This window comes from Siphateles boraxobius, unplaced genomic scaffold, assembly GCF_051911475.1.
Source record: "Siphateles boraxobius isolate OS27281-9 unplaced genomic scaffold, OSU_SipBor_1 19, whole genome shotgun sequence".
Taxonomy (NCBI): domain Eukaryota; kingdom Metazoa; phylum Chordata; class Actinopteri; order Cypriniformes; family Leuciscidae; genus Siphateles; species Siphateles boraxobius.
This window is the reverse complement of record NW_027508799.1, coordinates 11,594,323-11,610,480: the sequence shown is the minus strand read 5'-3', so window position 1 is coordinate 11,610,480 and position 16,158 is coordinate 11,594,323. Positions and strand designations below refer to the sequence as shown.

At 36.7% G+C, this 16,158-nt stretch overlaps 1 protein-coding gene across 1 annotated transcript in view; it reads right to left on the bottom strand.

Annotated features, from left to right (window-relative positions):
- Positions 1–16,158, bottom strand: part of ptprb (protein tyrosine phosphatase receptor type b) — a 77,101-nt gene that overhangs the window by 58,336 nt on the left and 2,607 nt on the right. Inside the window, exons 3-6 of the mRNA XM_077235268.1 lie at positions 7,486–7,749; positions 4,557–4,820; positions 1,925–2,194; positions 328–600 (exon numbers count right to left, since the gene is read on the bottom strand). Coding sequence (XP_077091383.1) covers positions 328–600; positions 1,925–2,194; positions 4,557–4,820; positions 7,486–7,749 — 1,071 coding nt within the window. The remainder of the gene's footprint in view (positions 1–327; positions 601–1,924; positions 2,195–4,556; positions 4,821–7,485; positions 7,750–16,158) is intronic.

The window sequence follows — 16,158 nt, the reverse complement described above, 5'->3', positions numbered from 1 at the left end:
TGTTTGTTAACATTTGTTAATGCATTGAAATTGAATATTGTTGTTAATAAGTTTCTCATTTACAAATATATTACTGTTCATTGTTAATTGATGTTAGTTCATAATCCATTAACTATAGCTTTTTAGATTTTTTGTTCATGTGTGTGACCTGTGTGCTGTACAGGCAAGAAAAACGTGAAAATGTCTTAACACAATTTTCCAAAGAAGAAAAAAATAGACAATTGTCAGTTACATCAGACATAACCTAAACCTTCAGAAAGTAAACACGGTTAACCATTTAACTATTAAATGAGTAATCTTTCTTCGAAAATGGCAAGAGAACCTTACATGTTCTTCCCTTTAGTGTAGCAGAACTATGAATGTTCTGTGTGATGGTGGTTACAGTAATGTCGTACAGGCGACCAGGCGTGAGGACATTAAAGGTGCACTCTCTCATGTCACGGCTCAAGGTGCGTGTCTGAATAACTGTAGACGTGTTGCTTTGGAAAAGCTGAATGACGTAACCATTACGGGATGATGAGCCAGCGGCATGAGTCCACAGAGCGCTTAGGGAGGTCTCATCTGAGTGACGAATGTGCAGTTCAGATACTGGTGGATGACCTGAAAAGAAAAAGTTACATAACCCAAAATACAATTGGAAATAATGCTATGTTAGGAATAGCACACAACCACACTAAATTTCAATCAGGCAGTATTATTTTCAAAATTTCAAAAAATGAAGTTGCAGGAGGTGCATGGAGCACTTTTTAAGAATTTACAATAAAGCAGTTAAGATTATAATGTTATAAAACCACTTAAATGTATTCTTCCATTAAATCGATTACAGTTGCTTTAGTTGTTGACTGTGATGATGCGTTTCCACAGTAATCAACATCACAAATATAGTTAAGTTTTTCATATTTTAATAATAATATAAAAAATATATAAAAATATATAAAAAAAGATTTATAATACTATACTTAGTGTTATATTACCTTGGCAGTAAATTACAAAAAAACAAATTAACGCTGCTGCTGCTGCGAGGGTGTTTCTAATACAACGGCTGAGGGAGTGATGGAAAACTTGACAATCCTTTTGTCTTCTGACAGCTGCAATCAATCTCTATATATTTTTTCCCCTGTTTTGGAAAGTCGTGGAAACATCATGGATTTTTTTTATTTTGCTATTGGAGCAAATCTGTAATTATATTTGCTATAGTTCACCAATATAAAGTTGATGATGACCATGATGACTTCCGTTTCTGACAAACCAGAAAATGTGAAAAGGGTCTATTGTAAAATTGGATATCAATTTACCTAGAAAAGGATAGTGAGTGATGTTTTCACACTAAAATCATGCTTATTTACATTTGTAATTTTTAACGCTTGCCCCCCATTATATTGCCCAAATTGCCCATTACCCAAAACTGCAAAAATGTGTTTATTTTAACAATAGCATAACAAACATATTATTTGTTGTTTTAAAATAAAATAAAAAACATATAGTCTGCACAGTATATATATATAACCCCAAAAGCTCAGATGAATCTTTCCGCAGCAATATTGCTGACATGTTAAACATTACTGCAGTAATAAATATGTGCTGTGTTAATCAAAAAGGCCCCGTCATTAACTAAAACGATGCTTTCAATCATTTTGACAGAAAACAAATATTTTTCTGACAGAGAGTAAATATGCATTTTCATTTATTTAGCTATTTCTTTTGCATTGATCTGAATAGACAAATTATATGTGAATATTGCACAGTCTTGGTGTGAACGGGATTTGAAACTTAGTCCTGAAGTTCAGGTGTTTTGAGGGGCATGCATATACTATTAAAATTAATTATAATGAATAGTAAGCAATTTAAAAACAGGTTTATTGTGTCTTCTTCTGCTTGTATTTCAGATCATTTATAGTTATTGAGAGTATTGACAAATGGTTACCTATTTCCCCCTGGTAATAGACAGTATTAGCCAGGCCGCCATTCTCTACACTGACTGCAATGCTGTACACTCTGCCAGGCTGCAGATGTAACCCTGACAAGAGTATTTCCTTTGCCATTCTTTCCACAGTTTGGTCAACAAGGATTTCACTTCTATTTGACAGCACCACACGGATGTGCTCCCATTCTCCAAGAGGAAGTTTCCAGGTGATCTTTAGCAAGCCACGATCCGACAGATTCTCCATCACCAGATCTGACACCTTCCCTGGTTCTATTAGGGAAAAACAATGTTCAATTCAAATGATCAAATCTAACTACAAACTATATAATACATACTTAGTATAATTATATAATGATAATAATAAACATAATACAATACAAACTGTATAATTAAATAATTGTATTAATTTTATTCACAAGAGGCCTTTAAAAACACAGTTTTCAACCAGAAACAGAAAACCTTTTATGAATTTATGCCTTTTATGCATTAATTTACATGACAATAGTGTTTTGGGGGCCTGAAAATACGAATGATCTAGAGAAAATGAAAATGTTTCAAAAAATTCAGCTATTTTAAAATGATACCAATATTGTCTCTGTGTAAACTACAAAAATGCAAATTTGGGGAAAAGGTGAAATATGGTGGATGCTTATTTTGTAATATGGCTGGCTGATTAATACAGCTTTTTTTTGTCATTTTTGCGGATCTGTGTGAACGGCGATCATTTTGACAATGTTGTCGTCTGTACGTGAAAAATGCGAAGGAAAAAAACTTTCCATTTTTAGTACATTGTTGTCGTGTAAACGCACCCTTAGTTTGTTTTTCTCCAGTGTGAAAGAAAGAAAGAAAGAAAAAAAGAGGAAAGAAAGAAAGAAAGAAAGAAAGAAAGAAAGAAAGAAAGAAAGAAAGAAAGAAAGAGAGAAAGAAGGGAATGAGTTTAAACTGTTTGTTTAAAATGGAAGGCTGGAGAGTCGGGCAAAATGAGGGGAGGAAACACACTTCCCCCTTGTTTGTTTGGAGTTGTTATTTTTTTTATTCTCATTTGAGAGTGCTTGAAGTGCTAAGCTTCTCTTTGGGTGACATTTTAAGATCAGGGCTTTGGCTTTTTCTAAGACCAGTGCTTAGAGGTCTTCTAAATGTGGTAAATTCCTGCATTGGACTTTGTTCGCTCACCACACAGACCCTGTTTACGACCTGTATTAAGATGCGTTTTGGTCGACCAGATCATAAGTGGATAAGAAACACATTTTGACACATTTTGATTTACACCTTGGGCCCTATTTTAACGATCTAAGCACATGGTCTAAAGCGCACGGCACAAGTGCACTTAAGTGCGTGTTCATATCCACTTTTGCTAGTTTAAAGACGGGAAAAATGGCACATGTTCTAAAAGGGTTGTCCCTATTCTAATGGGTGTGTTTTGGGCATAACGTGCAACAAAACAACAATCAGTCTCATCTCCCATTCCCTTTAAAAGCCAGTTGCACTCGTGCGATGGCGGATTTGCTACTAACATGGCTGAATTTGCAAGCGGAAAAACTGAACGCTTCTCTAGCGAGGAAACGGATGTCCAAGACCATCTATGGGACAAATTGTATGCGTGTTGTGGAACAGGCGGTAGGCGCACATTAATAACGTGCTCTTTAAATAACAAAGAAGGATTTTTTTGTTCAGGATTTTGTTGGTCAATGGAGCAGTCTATTTCAGTTGCCACAAAACAGCAATGCACCAACACGGTGCCTGAACACACCTCGTTTTCAGTTTCAGGGCTGAAACTAGCAAAAAAAAAAACACTTGCGTCGCACCTAATGTATGATAGGCCCCTTGTGTTTCAATCTGTCTGTTTTGTCCCTTTTCGACCACTTCTGTCCTGATTCAATGAGAGGGTCTAAGGGCAGGTCCCTCTGATTTTGTCACAACACAAACCCAATATACTCACAGCAAAGTAATTTTTTGTTCTTTGCTTAGGTGTAAAAAAAAATTAGTTCAAAATAGCAGCAGTATTCTACAATGCTGTCCTCGCTGCTGGGATGATGAATATGTAAATGTGATTAATATGTAAAAGCAGCTCTCCAAGGTGTTCGACATTGACAGACTGAACAGAAGAAACGAATTGAAGATATCAACGTCAAAGAAGGCAGAGCCTTCATAAATGCAGGTATATGAAAGGGCTATTTCAGCTCTTTCAATCTAAAAAAGAAAATGAGTCTGCTCTTATAGTTGTTTGACCATGCTGAACATTTAGGGTGCATGTTAGAAGTCTGGACAATTGTTTTTGGTTCATCAAATCAAACATGTGACTTCAGTCGGGAAAGTTTAAATCATGTATGGTTAGTGCAGTTCCTAACAACACCTCTCACAATATCATGTATTAGGTAAGTGGGCAGAGAGTAGTCTTTTGTGACTCGCTCAAAACGTTTTAAACCTTTTTCACACCCGTATGTAGCGTTGTCCACTTGTGATTGAATCGGCAAAAATGTATACATTCACTACACTAACTTACTAATACTGAAAAAAAATTAAATGAATTAAAGTCAGTCAGCACATTAAATACCACAATGTCCCCTATGAAGTGTGCCTTAGAGAATGTACAGCATAAAGTGAACTGATTTCTCCATCAACTTGTACTAACCAGTTTTTCCTGTGATCCATGTCGTATTAGAAAGTGTTCCACTCCTGGTGCTGACTGACACCTGGTAGGTCTTTCCAGGGCTCAGATTGTAAAACATCACATCTGTACTATCAGGGGACAGGGCTTTCTCAATAGAGTTTGAACCAGGTAATGTCAGACTGACAAGATAACTGTCTACATCACCAAAGGCTTTATCCCACAGAACCCTGAGGGTGGTCTGGTTGCCATTGTTCCCCACTCTGAGGTTAGAGACAGCAGCTGGTACTGTACAGAAAGAGGAAGAGAAAGAGATCAGTCACATTAATCTCTAAAGATGTTAAAATGCCTTATGTTTAAAGTACAAAAAGGTATGTCTTCGTCAAGGTTATTTAAAGGGACAATGTGTAGTTTTGTAGGTATTTTATTATCTAAAATCAATATTTTTATTCATAAATATGTCCTCAATGGTGAACAAGTACCTCTGACAATTATCTGACTTATCCTCGTAAACGAAGAATTTATTATCTTTATATACATGTGACGGGTAGGTCCACGGAGGCTTCCATGTCGTTCTGCCATCTTGAAAAACTACAATAGCAGAGAGGGTCAAAAAGTACTAGGACAACGCGTTTTCGTTCAGACCCAGTGTCACGTGACTGAAAGCAGCAGAAACGGAGGAGCAGAGCAGTGAGAGGTGCTTGCTACCCCGGCAAGTTTAAAAGGCTGCATTGCACTGTTATTATTCATACTGTAACAATCGTTTGTTCGTTGTGTCAAGTTGCAGTTTGATTGAAATAACAAACCTGTTCACCCGAAGGAAAACTCGACAAAGTGCTATTAGAAGACATCCTGTCATAGCTTTTTGGTACATAACAGCTACCGTAGGATGCAACACGCATTTGAAAAAGCGAGGCGCTGGAGAGCACAATTCGTTTGAATGCAAAATACAATTTCACCGCTAGATGGGAGAAATTCCTACACAATGTCCCTTTAAGTTTTAGGTTTTTATTTCAATTTCAAATTATTTAATTTCTTTTCAGTTATTTTACCAAGTCTGTTTGCCAGTTTAGTTTCCGTTTTTCAATTAATTATAGTTTTAATTTTTATTTTAGGTAATCAGTATGTTTTAGTCTTTATTTGTATTTCTATTTCAGTTAACAGCTACTTGGCAGGGGACAGTCCAGATTACACACATATCTGGTAAAGTGATTTCCTATTGGCGTGCAACCTACAGCTGATATTGAATATTTGAATATTGAATTGTGGAACATTTATTGAAGAACTGATGCGATCGTTTCCTAATATTTGATATCTTTTGTAACACTGTATTTCATGTTTTTTACTGCCTTTTATATATTCTTCAAATTAATTGGTATTATTCAAATCAAAAAATGTGTAGTATAACAACCTGACGGCATTAGACGCACAAACAAAAGACATTTTTTAGAAAGAGACCAGGAACAAACAGTACCCTAATTAAGATGTGCTAGTGTAATACTCAATAAGAAACAAAACAAAAGCTTAGTAGTAAGTATGTTTAAAGATTTGCTGTCAGGATCTTAATGACTGGCAATGAGTTTAAGCCTTGTTCAGACTGAGTCCTAATCTGATCTTTGTGCATATTAGATTGAAATCCGAGATTTAGCGAGTGTGAACGGCCAAACATGAAATTAAGCGTAGCGTCAGCTCTGGCAGGTCCTGTTAGTCAAGCTCGCATCAGCTGACACTCTGATCCACGTCTCCCTATAGGAATATGACACCTATCACATGCATAGGCTTATGTATGTGATAGGTGCCTCCTCCATCCCCAGCTCCTCCTCTCGTGCAGTTAGTTTGGCATTCTGATTCCCCTTCAATCAGAATAAATTCTCGAATTGTGTTGTACTTTAAAATATTGAATTAATGATATCTGCAATACATTCATGTTGGCTCTGTTCTGTTTACCCTAAGGGGGTTATTGCTGCACTCCCAGCTCTTATCCATGCTACAGTAGGCTGCGTGGATGCGCAGGGAGTACTTGCCCAAAACAGAACTATACCACCAATCCAAACTGAATGCTAATTGCCAATCGTATTTGACAGTGGTCCTGACAGAAATGTGCTTTTTACAAATCTGTTTTGAGCTACATTCATATGTGGTTTGAAATCCTATTCAAATGGCATTTCTGGAAATCTTTTTCAGTCTTACTGCTCTGATTGGATTTGTCATGGTTTATCAGATGAGTTGTTATAGGAAACTTGCTGAAAGTCGCTGCAGAAACAAGGCTGTGTTATTCCAGAGTGCCGGACGAGCAGAAAATTACAATATATTGGAGACATGTTTTGAAACCGGAGGAGACGAGAGCACGGAAAAAAAATCCATGGATACCAGCCGCCTACAGTTATGCCAAGCATGGTGGCTACACATTGTCATGTTGTAAATAAGACAACAGATCTATGCAAGTCCCTCCATTTTGCAGTTTTTGTTGTTGTTTGGGCATATACCTACCAACGCAACGTCATTGCCATAGAAAACAATGCAGATATTTCAGAAAACAAAAGAGCGGCATGGACACACAAATCAGATCTGAAAAGTTGCAATACACAATGTGGACAGTCAATAATTTTAGATCAGATTTCAATCGAATACACAAATATTCAGAATTGGACTGACTGTGGGAACATAGCATTAGTCAGTCAAATAACACGGCACACAGATTCACAAAATTTTGGAATTTATAATTGATGCAACATGTCTTATGATTGAGACAGCATGACATAATGTGGCATAACACAAGTGGACAAAGGTGTCCTTTCAGTGCTCAAAACAGGAAAGGGTGTTAACATATCTGCTTAAAATACAGCAGAGGAATTCATATAGGCACAGATATATGAGCACAGCATCTGCATTTTCAAACAAATTTGTTCATATGTTATTTCATTTTATTATTTGATGATCCAATACAAAATACCTGTTTGTGCTTGTCTAGATGCTGAATTCTGTAGCTCTCCAACCTCGGTAATGATAGTAATGTTGTAGAGTCGTCCAGAAATAAGCCCTTTTATTGTATAAGATGTGATCGTGCTTGCAACTGTTGCATTCCAGATTGAACCCATGCCATTGCTGTCTATGAGCATGATTCGATATCCCTCTGTTTTGCCTGGACCAGGCTGCCATGAAACTTCCAGGCTGGTCCCATTCCCAGAAACCCAGATATTTTCCACTGCCGAAGGTCCTAACCAAAAGACATATACAAAATTTCTCAATAAGCAAAAGTTAAAAATGATCTACTCAAAACATAATTTCAATCAAATAATCAAAGAACCGACAAGATTAACAAAACGCAGTAAAACTCTTATTGACTTGATCTTCACAAATAAAACTGAGCGAGTGAGTAAAACGTACAACTTAATTACAGGTCTTTCTGATCACAATATTATTTTAATTGTTAGAAAGTTATCCAAAAAAAGTCTACAATCCTTCTGCAATATTTCGCATAAATTAGAAATTACAGGCATTCCCAAGAATAAAATAACTCAACTTGAAGATGAACTACAGAATATAAATTGGAATAATGTTCAGCAAACTCATGATTTAGATACCTGCTGTACTACAATGATGAAAACTCTCACAGATGTGATTCAGAAATATACTCAGTTATTGAAGTATCCTCAACGTAGAAGGGCTTTATGGTTGAATAAGGATATTGGCCAGCTGATGAATAAAAGGGACTTTGCGCTCAAACATTCATTATTAACAAAAACGAACACGGATATACTTGTTTTTAAAGGATTAAGAAATAAAAAAGTCAGGGAGTTATGCAAAGCAAAAACAATCTACTTTATGAAGTTGATGGCTGAATCAGGAGGGAAAAGTTCAGAACTTTGGAAATACCTAAATATTTTAACCAATCGAGTGCCTAAACAACACAAATAAATAGTGGGATTAAATATAAATGGAATCGTCAGTAATGAAAGGACTGAAATTGCAAATCAATTTAATAAATTCTTTATCCAATCAGCTGAGAAATTGGCTGTCAAATTCCAACCGCCACAATTAAAATACACACTCAGAGACCAATCAACATCTTTTTGTATAAAAGAGGTAGACCAAAGCGAAACTGCTGAAGTTTTTAGACATTTACAGCAATCTAAGGCCAAGGATAACTTTGGCTTGGATACCGCTTTTATAAAAAAATACAGTGCTCTCCTCTTAATGCCAGTTACACATGTAGTAAACTTATCCATTAGAGCAAATGAATTTCCTCAGCAATGGAAAACGGCTATTATAACTCCAGTCTTCAAGTCTGGAGCATCTGATCAGGTCTCGAACTATAGACCGATTTCAATTTTACCTGCACTCTCAAAGGTTCTTGAAAAAACAGTTCCTAAACAACTTGTTGATTATCTTGAAAGTAATCATCTCCTACACACCAAACAATTTGGGATTAGACCACGGTACTCAACAGAGTTGGCAGACTGTTACCTTATTGAAATGATAAAACAGTCATTAGATGAAGGTAATGTAGTGGGGGCAGTATTTCTAGACTTGAAAAAAGCCTTTGATACTGTGAAATAAATTGCAAAATTGTAACTTGTCACATGATGCAATAACTTGGTTTAGATCATATCTCGAACATAGGCAGCAGTGTGTTCATATAAATTCCGCCCAGTCATCTGTCCAAACTTGTCGAATCGGAATTCCACAAGGTTCAATTTTAGGCCCTTTACTTTTTAGCTTATATAAATGATCTCCCGGACAGTTGCAAGAGGGTTAAATGCCAAATGTATGCAGATGATACAATTGTTTAACAGCTAAACCCCTCAGATTGCAGCTGAGATGCTTTCAAAAGAATTGGATGGTGTATCACAGTGGCTCCGAAATAATCATCTGACCCTGAACTATGATAAGACAGTCTCTATGTGCTTTTCAATAAAAAGAAAGGTTAATGAAAACTTCAGAATAAAGATGAGTAGAGGTAGATGAGGTACATGAATTTTAATTTTTAGGGGTTACTTTAGAGTTTGATAGTCATGTAAAGAGACTGTGCAGAACTGTCAGGACAAATTTAAATTGCTTCCGATTAATAAGACAATAAATACCCCTTAAGGCAGCACAGCAGTTTATGCATTCTATGATACTTTCTCATTTATCGTATTGCATAACTGTTTGGGGTGAGGCCAACCAAACAACAATTACATCCATTAGGTCATTATATAAACAGGCACTAAAAGTAATGGACCTGAAACCTGTAAGATGGCACCATTGCCTCATTCTACGAAAGCATAATGTATTGAGTTTTGACAGTTTTGTAAATTTTTCATTTCTAAAACTAATTTTTAAGTGTGTGAACAACCTTGCACCAGAAATATTCTGTCAACTAGTAGAGAAAAAAAAGAGCGGAATAAGAACTAGAGGCACAATAAGTGGAAACTGTATAGCCGCAAAATGTAGAGCAACATTTGGTCAGACATCATTTTCAGTAAGAGGGATACATTTGTGGAACATTTTACCATCCGAAATTAAAACATTGACAGAACTCAAGGTTTTTAATACACATTTAAAGCAATGGCTGAAACTGAAACAACTCTGTGAAAACTGACTGTATAGGATACAACACATATAAACATTATGTTGCATATGTTAGCACGCACAGACATATGAACACTTTTGTGTTTTTGAATTGTTAAATGTGTCTAGACTCTGTTTTATAGTGATTTCTACATCTACCTAAGCCCATATTTTATTTAATGTATGGGATTTATTTATTGTATGTATTTTAATAGCTATAAATTTTAAACTTAATACTTTGCCATTTCTATTTTAATTTTATAAGCCTAACCAGGGACGGGGTTTGCAAATTAGTCATGGCTAGAAACCTGTATGCATGGCATCTACTTTGTATTCTTTATAAAGCAATGTTTTATGCATTTGTCCCTGTCAAATAAACATTAAATAAATAAAATCTGTCTGAGATGGGCTGTTCATGCAATGTGTGTGTGTGTGTGTGTGTGTGTGTGTGTATATATATATATATATATATATATATATATATATATATAGAGAGAGAGAGAGAGAGAGAGAGAGAGAGAGAGAGAGAGAGAGAGAGAGAGAGAGAGAGAAGACACGTTAACTTAACTTATGAAGCAAAGTGAAGCAATATGTATTTATTTTTTTATATTTATTTTATTTATTCTATATATATTGTAAAAAGAAAACTTGCTACGCCTACTGTGCTGGACTAACTGGGACTGGGCATGGTACTTGCATATTTGCTGCTCTATTGTTGGTTTGATTGCTTCTATTGCTCTCATTTGTTAGTCGCTTGGGATAAAAGCGTCCCGCTAAATGATTAAATGTAATGTAAATTTATACTTTAAAAATTGCATTCACATAGCTAAATAGGGTCCTCATACCGAATAAACACAACAATTAGTTTATGGTCTCTTTAGTCAGCTTTGCAGCCTCACATTATCACAACAGTCCTTCTAATAAGGTAGTGCTCTCTGTGAGAACTCTGTTATGCAGAAAGGAAAGGTGTGGACTCAGTGGGTCCTGCTGTGAATTATTCTCAGTGAAAGCAGCGGAATGTCTAACAACCTATATGTGAAAACACGATAGCGCTGCTCTTTGCTTTTTTAAAGAAAACTCTTCCTGATGAGGTTTTGTTGAAAGGGTATTGTGAGGGAACAGGATAAGAAACCATTAAGGTTGAAGGTCACATTCAGGCAACCTCTTCTAATTACTTTTTTCACTCTCTTTCTCCTTGAGAACCGTGAGTGTATCATAGATTTTTACATGCTCACATACCCATTTACCTATTTTAAGAGTCATTGTTCAAGACTAAATAGCTAAATAGAATAGCTATTAAATAGCTAAAATAGAAAATGATAATAACACCCCAACCATTATTTTTTGTTTTGATCATGGAAATCTGTACAAAATTAGCTTCTGTCTAGTATGCCTGGAGATATTTATATGCAGATTTACAGCTACATATTTGGACTATTGGGAATGGAGAGTTCTGCGTGTGATCTACTGACGATGCCCAAATTAAAGAACACAAACACAGCCGGTTCATTTCCATAATGGCCAAAGCAATCTACCAAGAGCAGCAGCGCAAATTAGCGTCTGGTTTAAGACTTCGTTGGGGCAATAAATAATGGCACAAATACCAGCAAATTGACTTGTCGAAACCTTAGTAATTCACCATGCGTGATTCATTTAAATACTCTTCTCCCATAAATTTTACTTTTGAAATGGAAACTCATACAAATGCATATGCAATAAGGTCACCCCCAAAAATATCCCTGTCCACACCTTTTCAGCGCTAATTTCTCACTGTGTGTCTTTAGTAAATCCTGACAGTAATATTTTAACACCAAAGAGCTGGTGCTGGTGCAATCTGTTAGTAAATCTAGTCCTTTTCCAATTACTTAGTGTGGCAGCAACACTTTAATTTGTACATACATTTTACTCACTTACTTTGATATTTTATTCCCAATTGCAATTATAAGTATTGCCTAAGAGTCCAAATAAATTTGAGGGCCACTGTACATTATATAAAAGTCACTGTAATCAGACTGACCTCTGAGAGCTAATGAGTCTTTGTATATATTAGAACAAAAGAACAATAAGCCGGATGGGAGGGGGAGAACAGTCTGAAAGAATTGACCTACAGTCAAACTCCTGTTTTGGAATTTAGCCCAGACACGTATACAACGGCACATTATCAGCGCAATCCAACCTTTCCTCATATTTAGAGAAGCTTTTGACACTTAGCCATTTGGATTTACCCAGCACATATAGTTCTAAGATTTACATAATCTGTGTACACACCGTTTAAAGTTCTTTAACATAGCCTCAGTGAAATGTCCAATATATTATTGTTCATTGTTGTTTACTTTGAGAAAATTGGATAATTAAGCAATATCACACAATCAAGAGCATTGTTGTTCTGATTATCAGCTGTGATTCGGTAATGCAGATACAATCAACCACAGATAATCATAACAGCACTGATATTCAGAGTATGATTGTGATGGGTGAGATATTACTTTTTAGACAATAAACTACTCCAATAAATGTTAACTTTGAATACCTTTGAAAACAAAGTATTGCAAGAATATTGCCTACATTTGTTTCACCAATGAAAATAGTTCCAAATTTCAGCTACTTAATGACATTCCACCTTATGAACAGCATGAATGAACAATGAACAACATTGTTCCCCTAAAGTAGATTTAAAGCGCAAAGGTGTATTAATACCTTCTGTTGATGCACAGTCTAACCGTGTAACAAAATCCTTTTTTTTTCTTTTTTTTTTTACTGAAACAGTTTTTATGGAGTACTGAATCTCTCCAATGGATCAATGCAGACGAATGTCCCAAGTCATAGTAATACACCCTTGAGATTTTTTTAAATAGCTTTTACTTGTCTTGAAAAAGAAAGTTGTTAATAAGTTGCTAAATGGGACTACAGAGGCTGTCGGGGACAGGTAAACTCATCTACTCACTAGTCTGCTTTGCGTCCTCGCAAACAATCTATTTATTGAGGGCGTTTCACAATTCACAAAAGGCAGCTTTACAGAAAATCATGATGTTACTGTTTATAACATCTTAATGCATTATAGTCGCATTTAGCAGATTAGAGGTGGGCAATAATGTGAAGGAGTTTACATTTTGTGACAATACAAGCAATCAAGCAGTTGAGGTACTGTATTTTACATACTATATATCACTCTACGTGAGTATACTGTATGTATGTGGATAAGGTTGTATACAAATATATATGCAACATATATCTCCAGCCAAGATTTGCTATATAGTGTATATTGTTTAATGTGAGTATACTGTGTACAGTATACTCAGGTAAAGTACGATATACAGTACTATATATGCAACTTTTAATATATCACTGGGCGATAATACCGTTTATATTTTTCGATGATGTAACAATCATGTGCTGGGATGTAGGAACCTAAGTACGGTTGGCAGGGGGACCTTGGCGGAGCAGGCTCGGTGGTGGAGTCTACAGCGAGTCTACCATCCAGGGACCAATGATTGGGACTGACGACAAGAATAAGTGGCAGGGTGATTTCAGGATTCTCTGGAATTTCTTCTGGAGAGTAGAGATGACTTTCACATTTGTCATCCCTGTACAATAGGAGATGGAGAACTCAAACTGTTTGAAGAAGAGGGCCCATCTGGCCTGTCTGTGGTCAATGGCTTAACAGAGATACTCTCCATTTGAGTGATCGGTGGTGGCAAATGGCATAATTTTGCTCAGCTATGTAGAGAGTAGTACAAAATATTTATCAGGATTTATCAGGATTCAGAACTAAGAGAGTAGCAGAAGTTGAAGGCTCGTTTCAGGGGCTGAAAGGTGTGGGTGGCTTCTAGGGTCAAGTACAGGGACTTGGGCTGTAGGTGTCACAAAGGCAATCTTCCACTCATCCCCCTTCCGTATCTCGAGTGTTGGGAAGGTTACTTTGGAAATGTAATGGTTACAGATTACCCTTACAGTTACCCTATTTAAAATGTAATAAGTAGTGTAACTATTTCAATCACTTAATTAAAGTAATGGAACTGATTACATTTGATTACTTTTTGATAACTTTTCTAAATTTCTAACTAATGTTTTCATAAGTAACTGTAATTTAATTACAAAAAAACAGATTACAGTTAAATTTATTTTTTAATTAAATCATGTAATTCCATTACATGTAACTAGTTACTCCCCAACACTGTGTATCTCAACGAGGTTGTATAAGCTTCGGAAGTCCAGCTTTGGGAAGATTATGGGACCGGTAATCAATGGAATTAAATGGAGGTGGAGTTAATGGAGACAGTCAGGAGTTCTTGAATGGGAATTAGATGTTTAAAAAAGCAGTCAGGGAGGCATTGGGTCCCCCACTACAAGAATTCACCATTGGGCCAGACAGGACAGGATTGTGTCTAATGAGTCATGGTGCCCCAGGAAGACATCGGCATCGACATTGAATTCTTCAGAACCAGGAGGATGATGTTCTCCATGTGAAGACATCCCATTTGCATTTGGATGGGTCCCATATAATAAGAGACAGTGCCACGGACAACTTTTTTCCAATTTTGGACTGAACCTTGTTAGAGGTTTCAATGGGCCTCTTTTTGAGGTTGAGATGGCGGCAGAGTTCCCCGGAAATGAAGTTGCTGACTGACCCAGAGTCGAGGAGGGCTGAGAATTAAGATATCAAAGGCAGTAAGCGTATTAATAGTGAGGAGCGGAGATGTAAAGTTTTTCACTTACATAAAGCCCACAAAGCTATTGAGTGATTTCATGACAGGTTCAGCTTGCTGGCCGATTGTCCCTGACCATTGCAGCAGTCCTCCCGCGAGTAGTGACAGAATGAACGAAATAGCCCATTCAGTGGGGAAACGATGAGACAGCATCTCTAAGGCGAGCGAACACTAGACTAAAAACCTGCTGCAGTACTCTGCCAAGCCAAAGTAGGGCGCTGGATCGACCATGGGACTGGCGGTGTAAACAGGTGGTGAAGAAGTACTCAGGTGTGTGAGTGCATGGGTGCTTCACATTTCTTATTTGTATATTCGCATCCTCGTTTCTTTTCCTTGCTTCCTTCTTCGCGTCTGAGCTTCACCCCCTGTAGGATGCGAGGGAAGGCTGCAAGGAAAGAAAAGCAGGACGGAGGAATAGAAGGAAAGCTTATTTATACGTTGGGATACTTGATCACTCGAGCATCACTTCCTTGCGTCATCAGCAGCGCTCAAAGGATCTGCCCTTATGTTGTTAAAGTTTGGTTATTTATGAAATTCATAATAAATAATAATAAAGCAAGATTCCCTGTTGAAATATGTGAGATGTGTGGTTTATTTAAACTGCACATGTAAAGTATAAATTAAAATTATTGTGACCGACGTGAAGGGGAGGAGAATTTATACGTGCCACACGTTTAGTCGATAAAACTCTTCTGTAAGGGATAAATCCATGTGTCCTAGCTCATAACTCCTTTGGAAGCCTCCTCACTGCTCGATCCTTGCCTCCTCGCGGTGCAATTAGATAATTGAGATGTCCAGCCAAAATGGCTGAGCTCGATCGGTTTCCGGGTCATAAGATGGAGGACGGAGGAGCGAGGAAACGAAGAGGGATATTGAGAAGCAACCCTTGTGTGTTGAGTGCATGGGTCAGGTCCTGCAAGGTTCATGGTTTTGGTCTGGCGTTCTATACAAGACTTAGAAACAGAGATGTTAACGAATCCAAATGCTGGCATTTCTATTGACACAGATGATAAATGGAGAAATGCAGGTGAGTAAATGCAAATTTGATAGTTCAAAGTCAACGGTGATCACCACAGAATTACAAGCCAAACCATCCTATTCATCCTATTTGATAAAGTGTAAAACGTATACATTGTCATTTGCAGTGTTATGTTTTAAATAAAGTTAAACATTTTGTAACGGCTTATTGGTGACAAAACCGAAGATGTTGCTCGCTGAAACTTTTGTTCAAACTTTTGTTCAGAACTTTTGTTAAACTTCTGTTTCGAATGGCTTAGATCAAAACAATAACAAAAGAAGTGTTCTCTTTTTGCTTTCTTCTATATCTGATAATCCAACGCATTAACCCTATATAGTGTAAAAACACT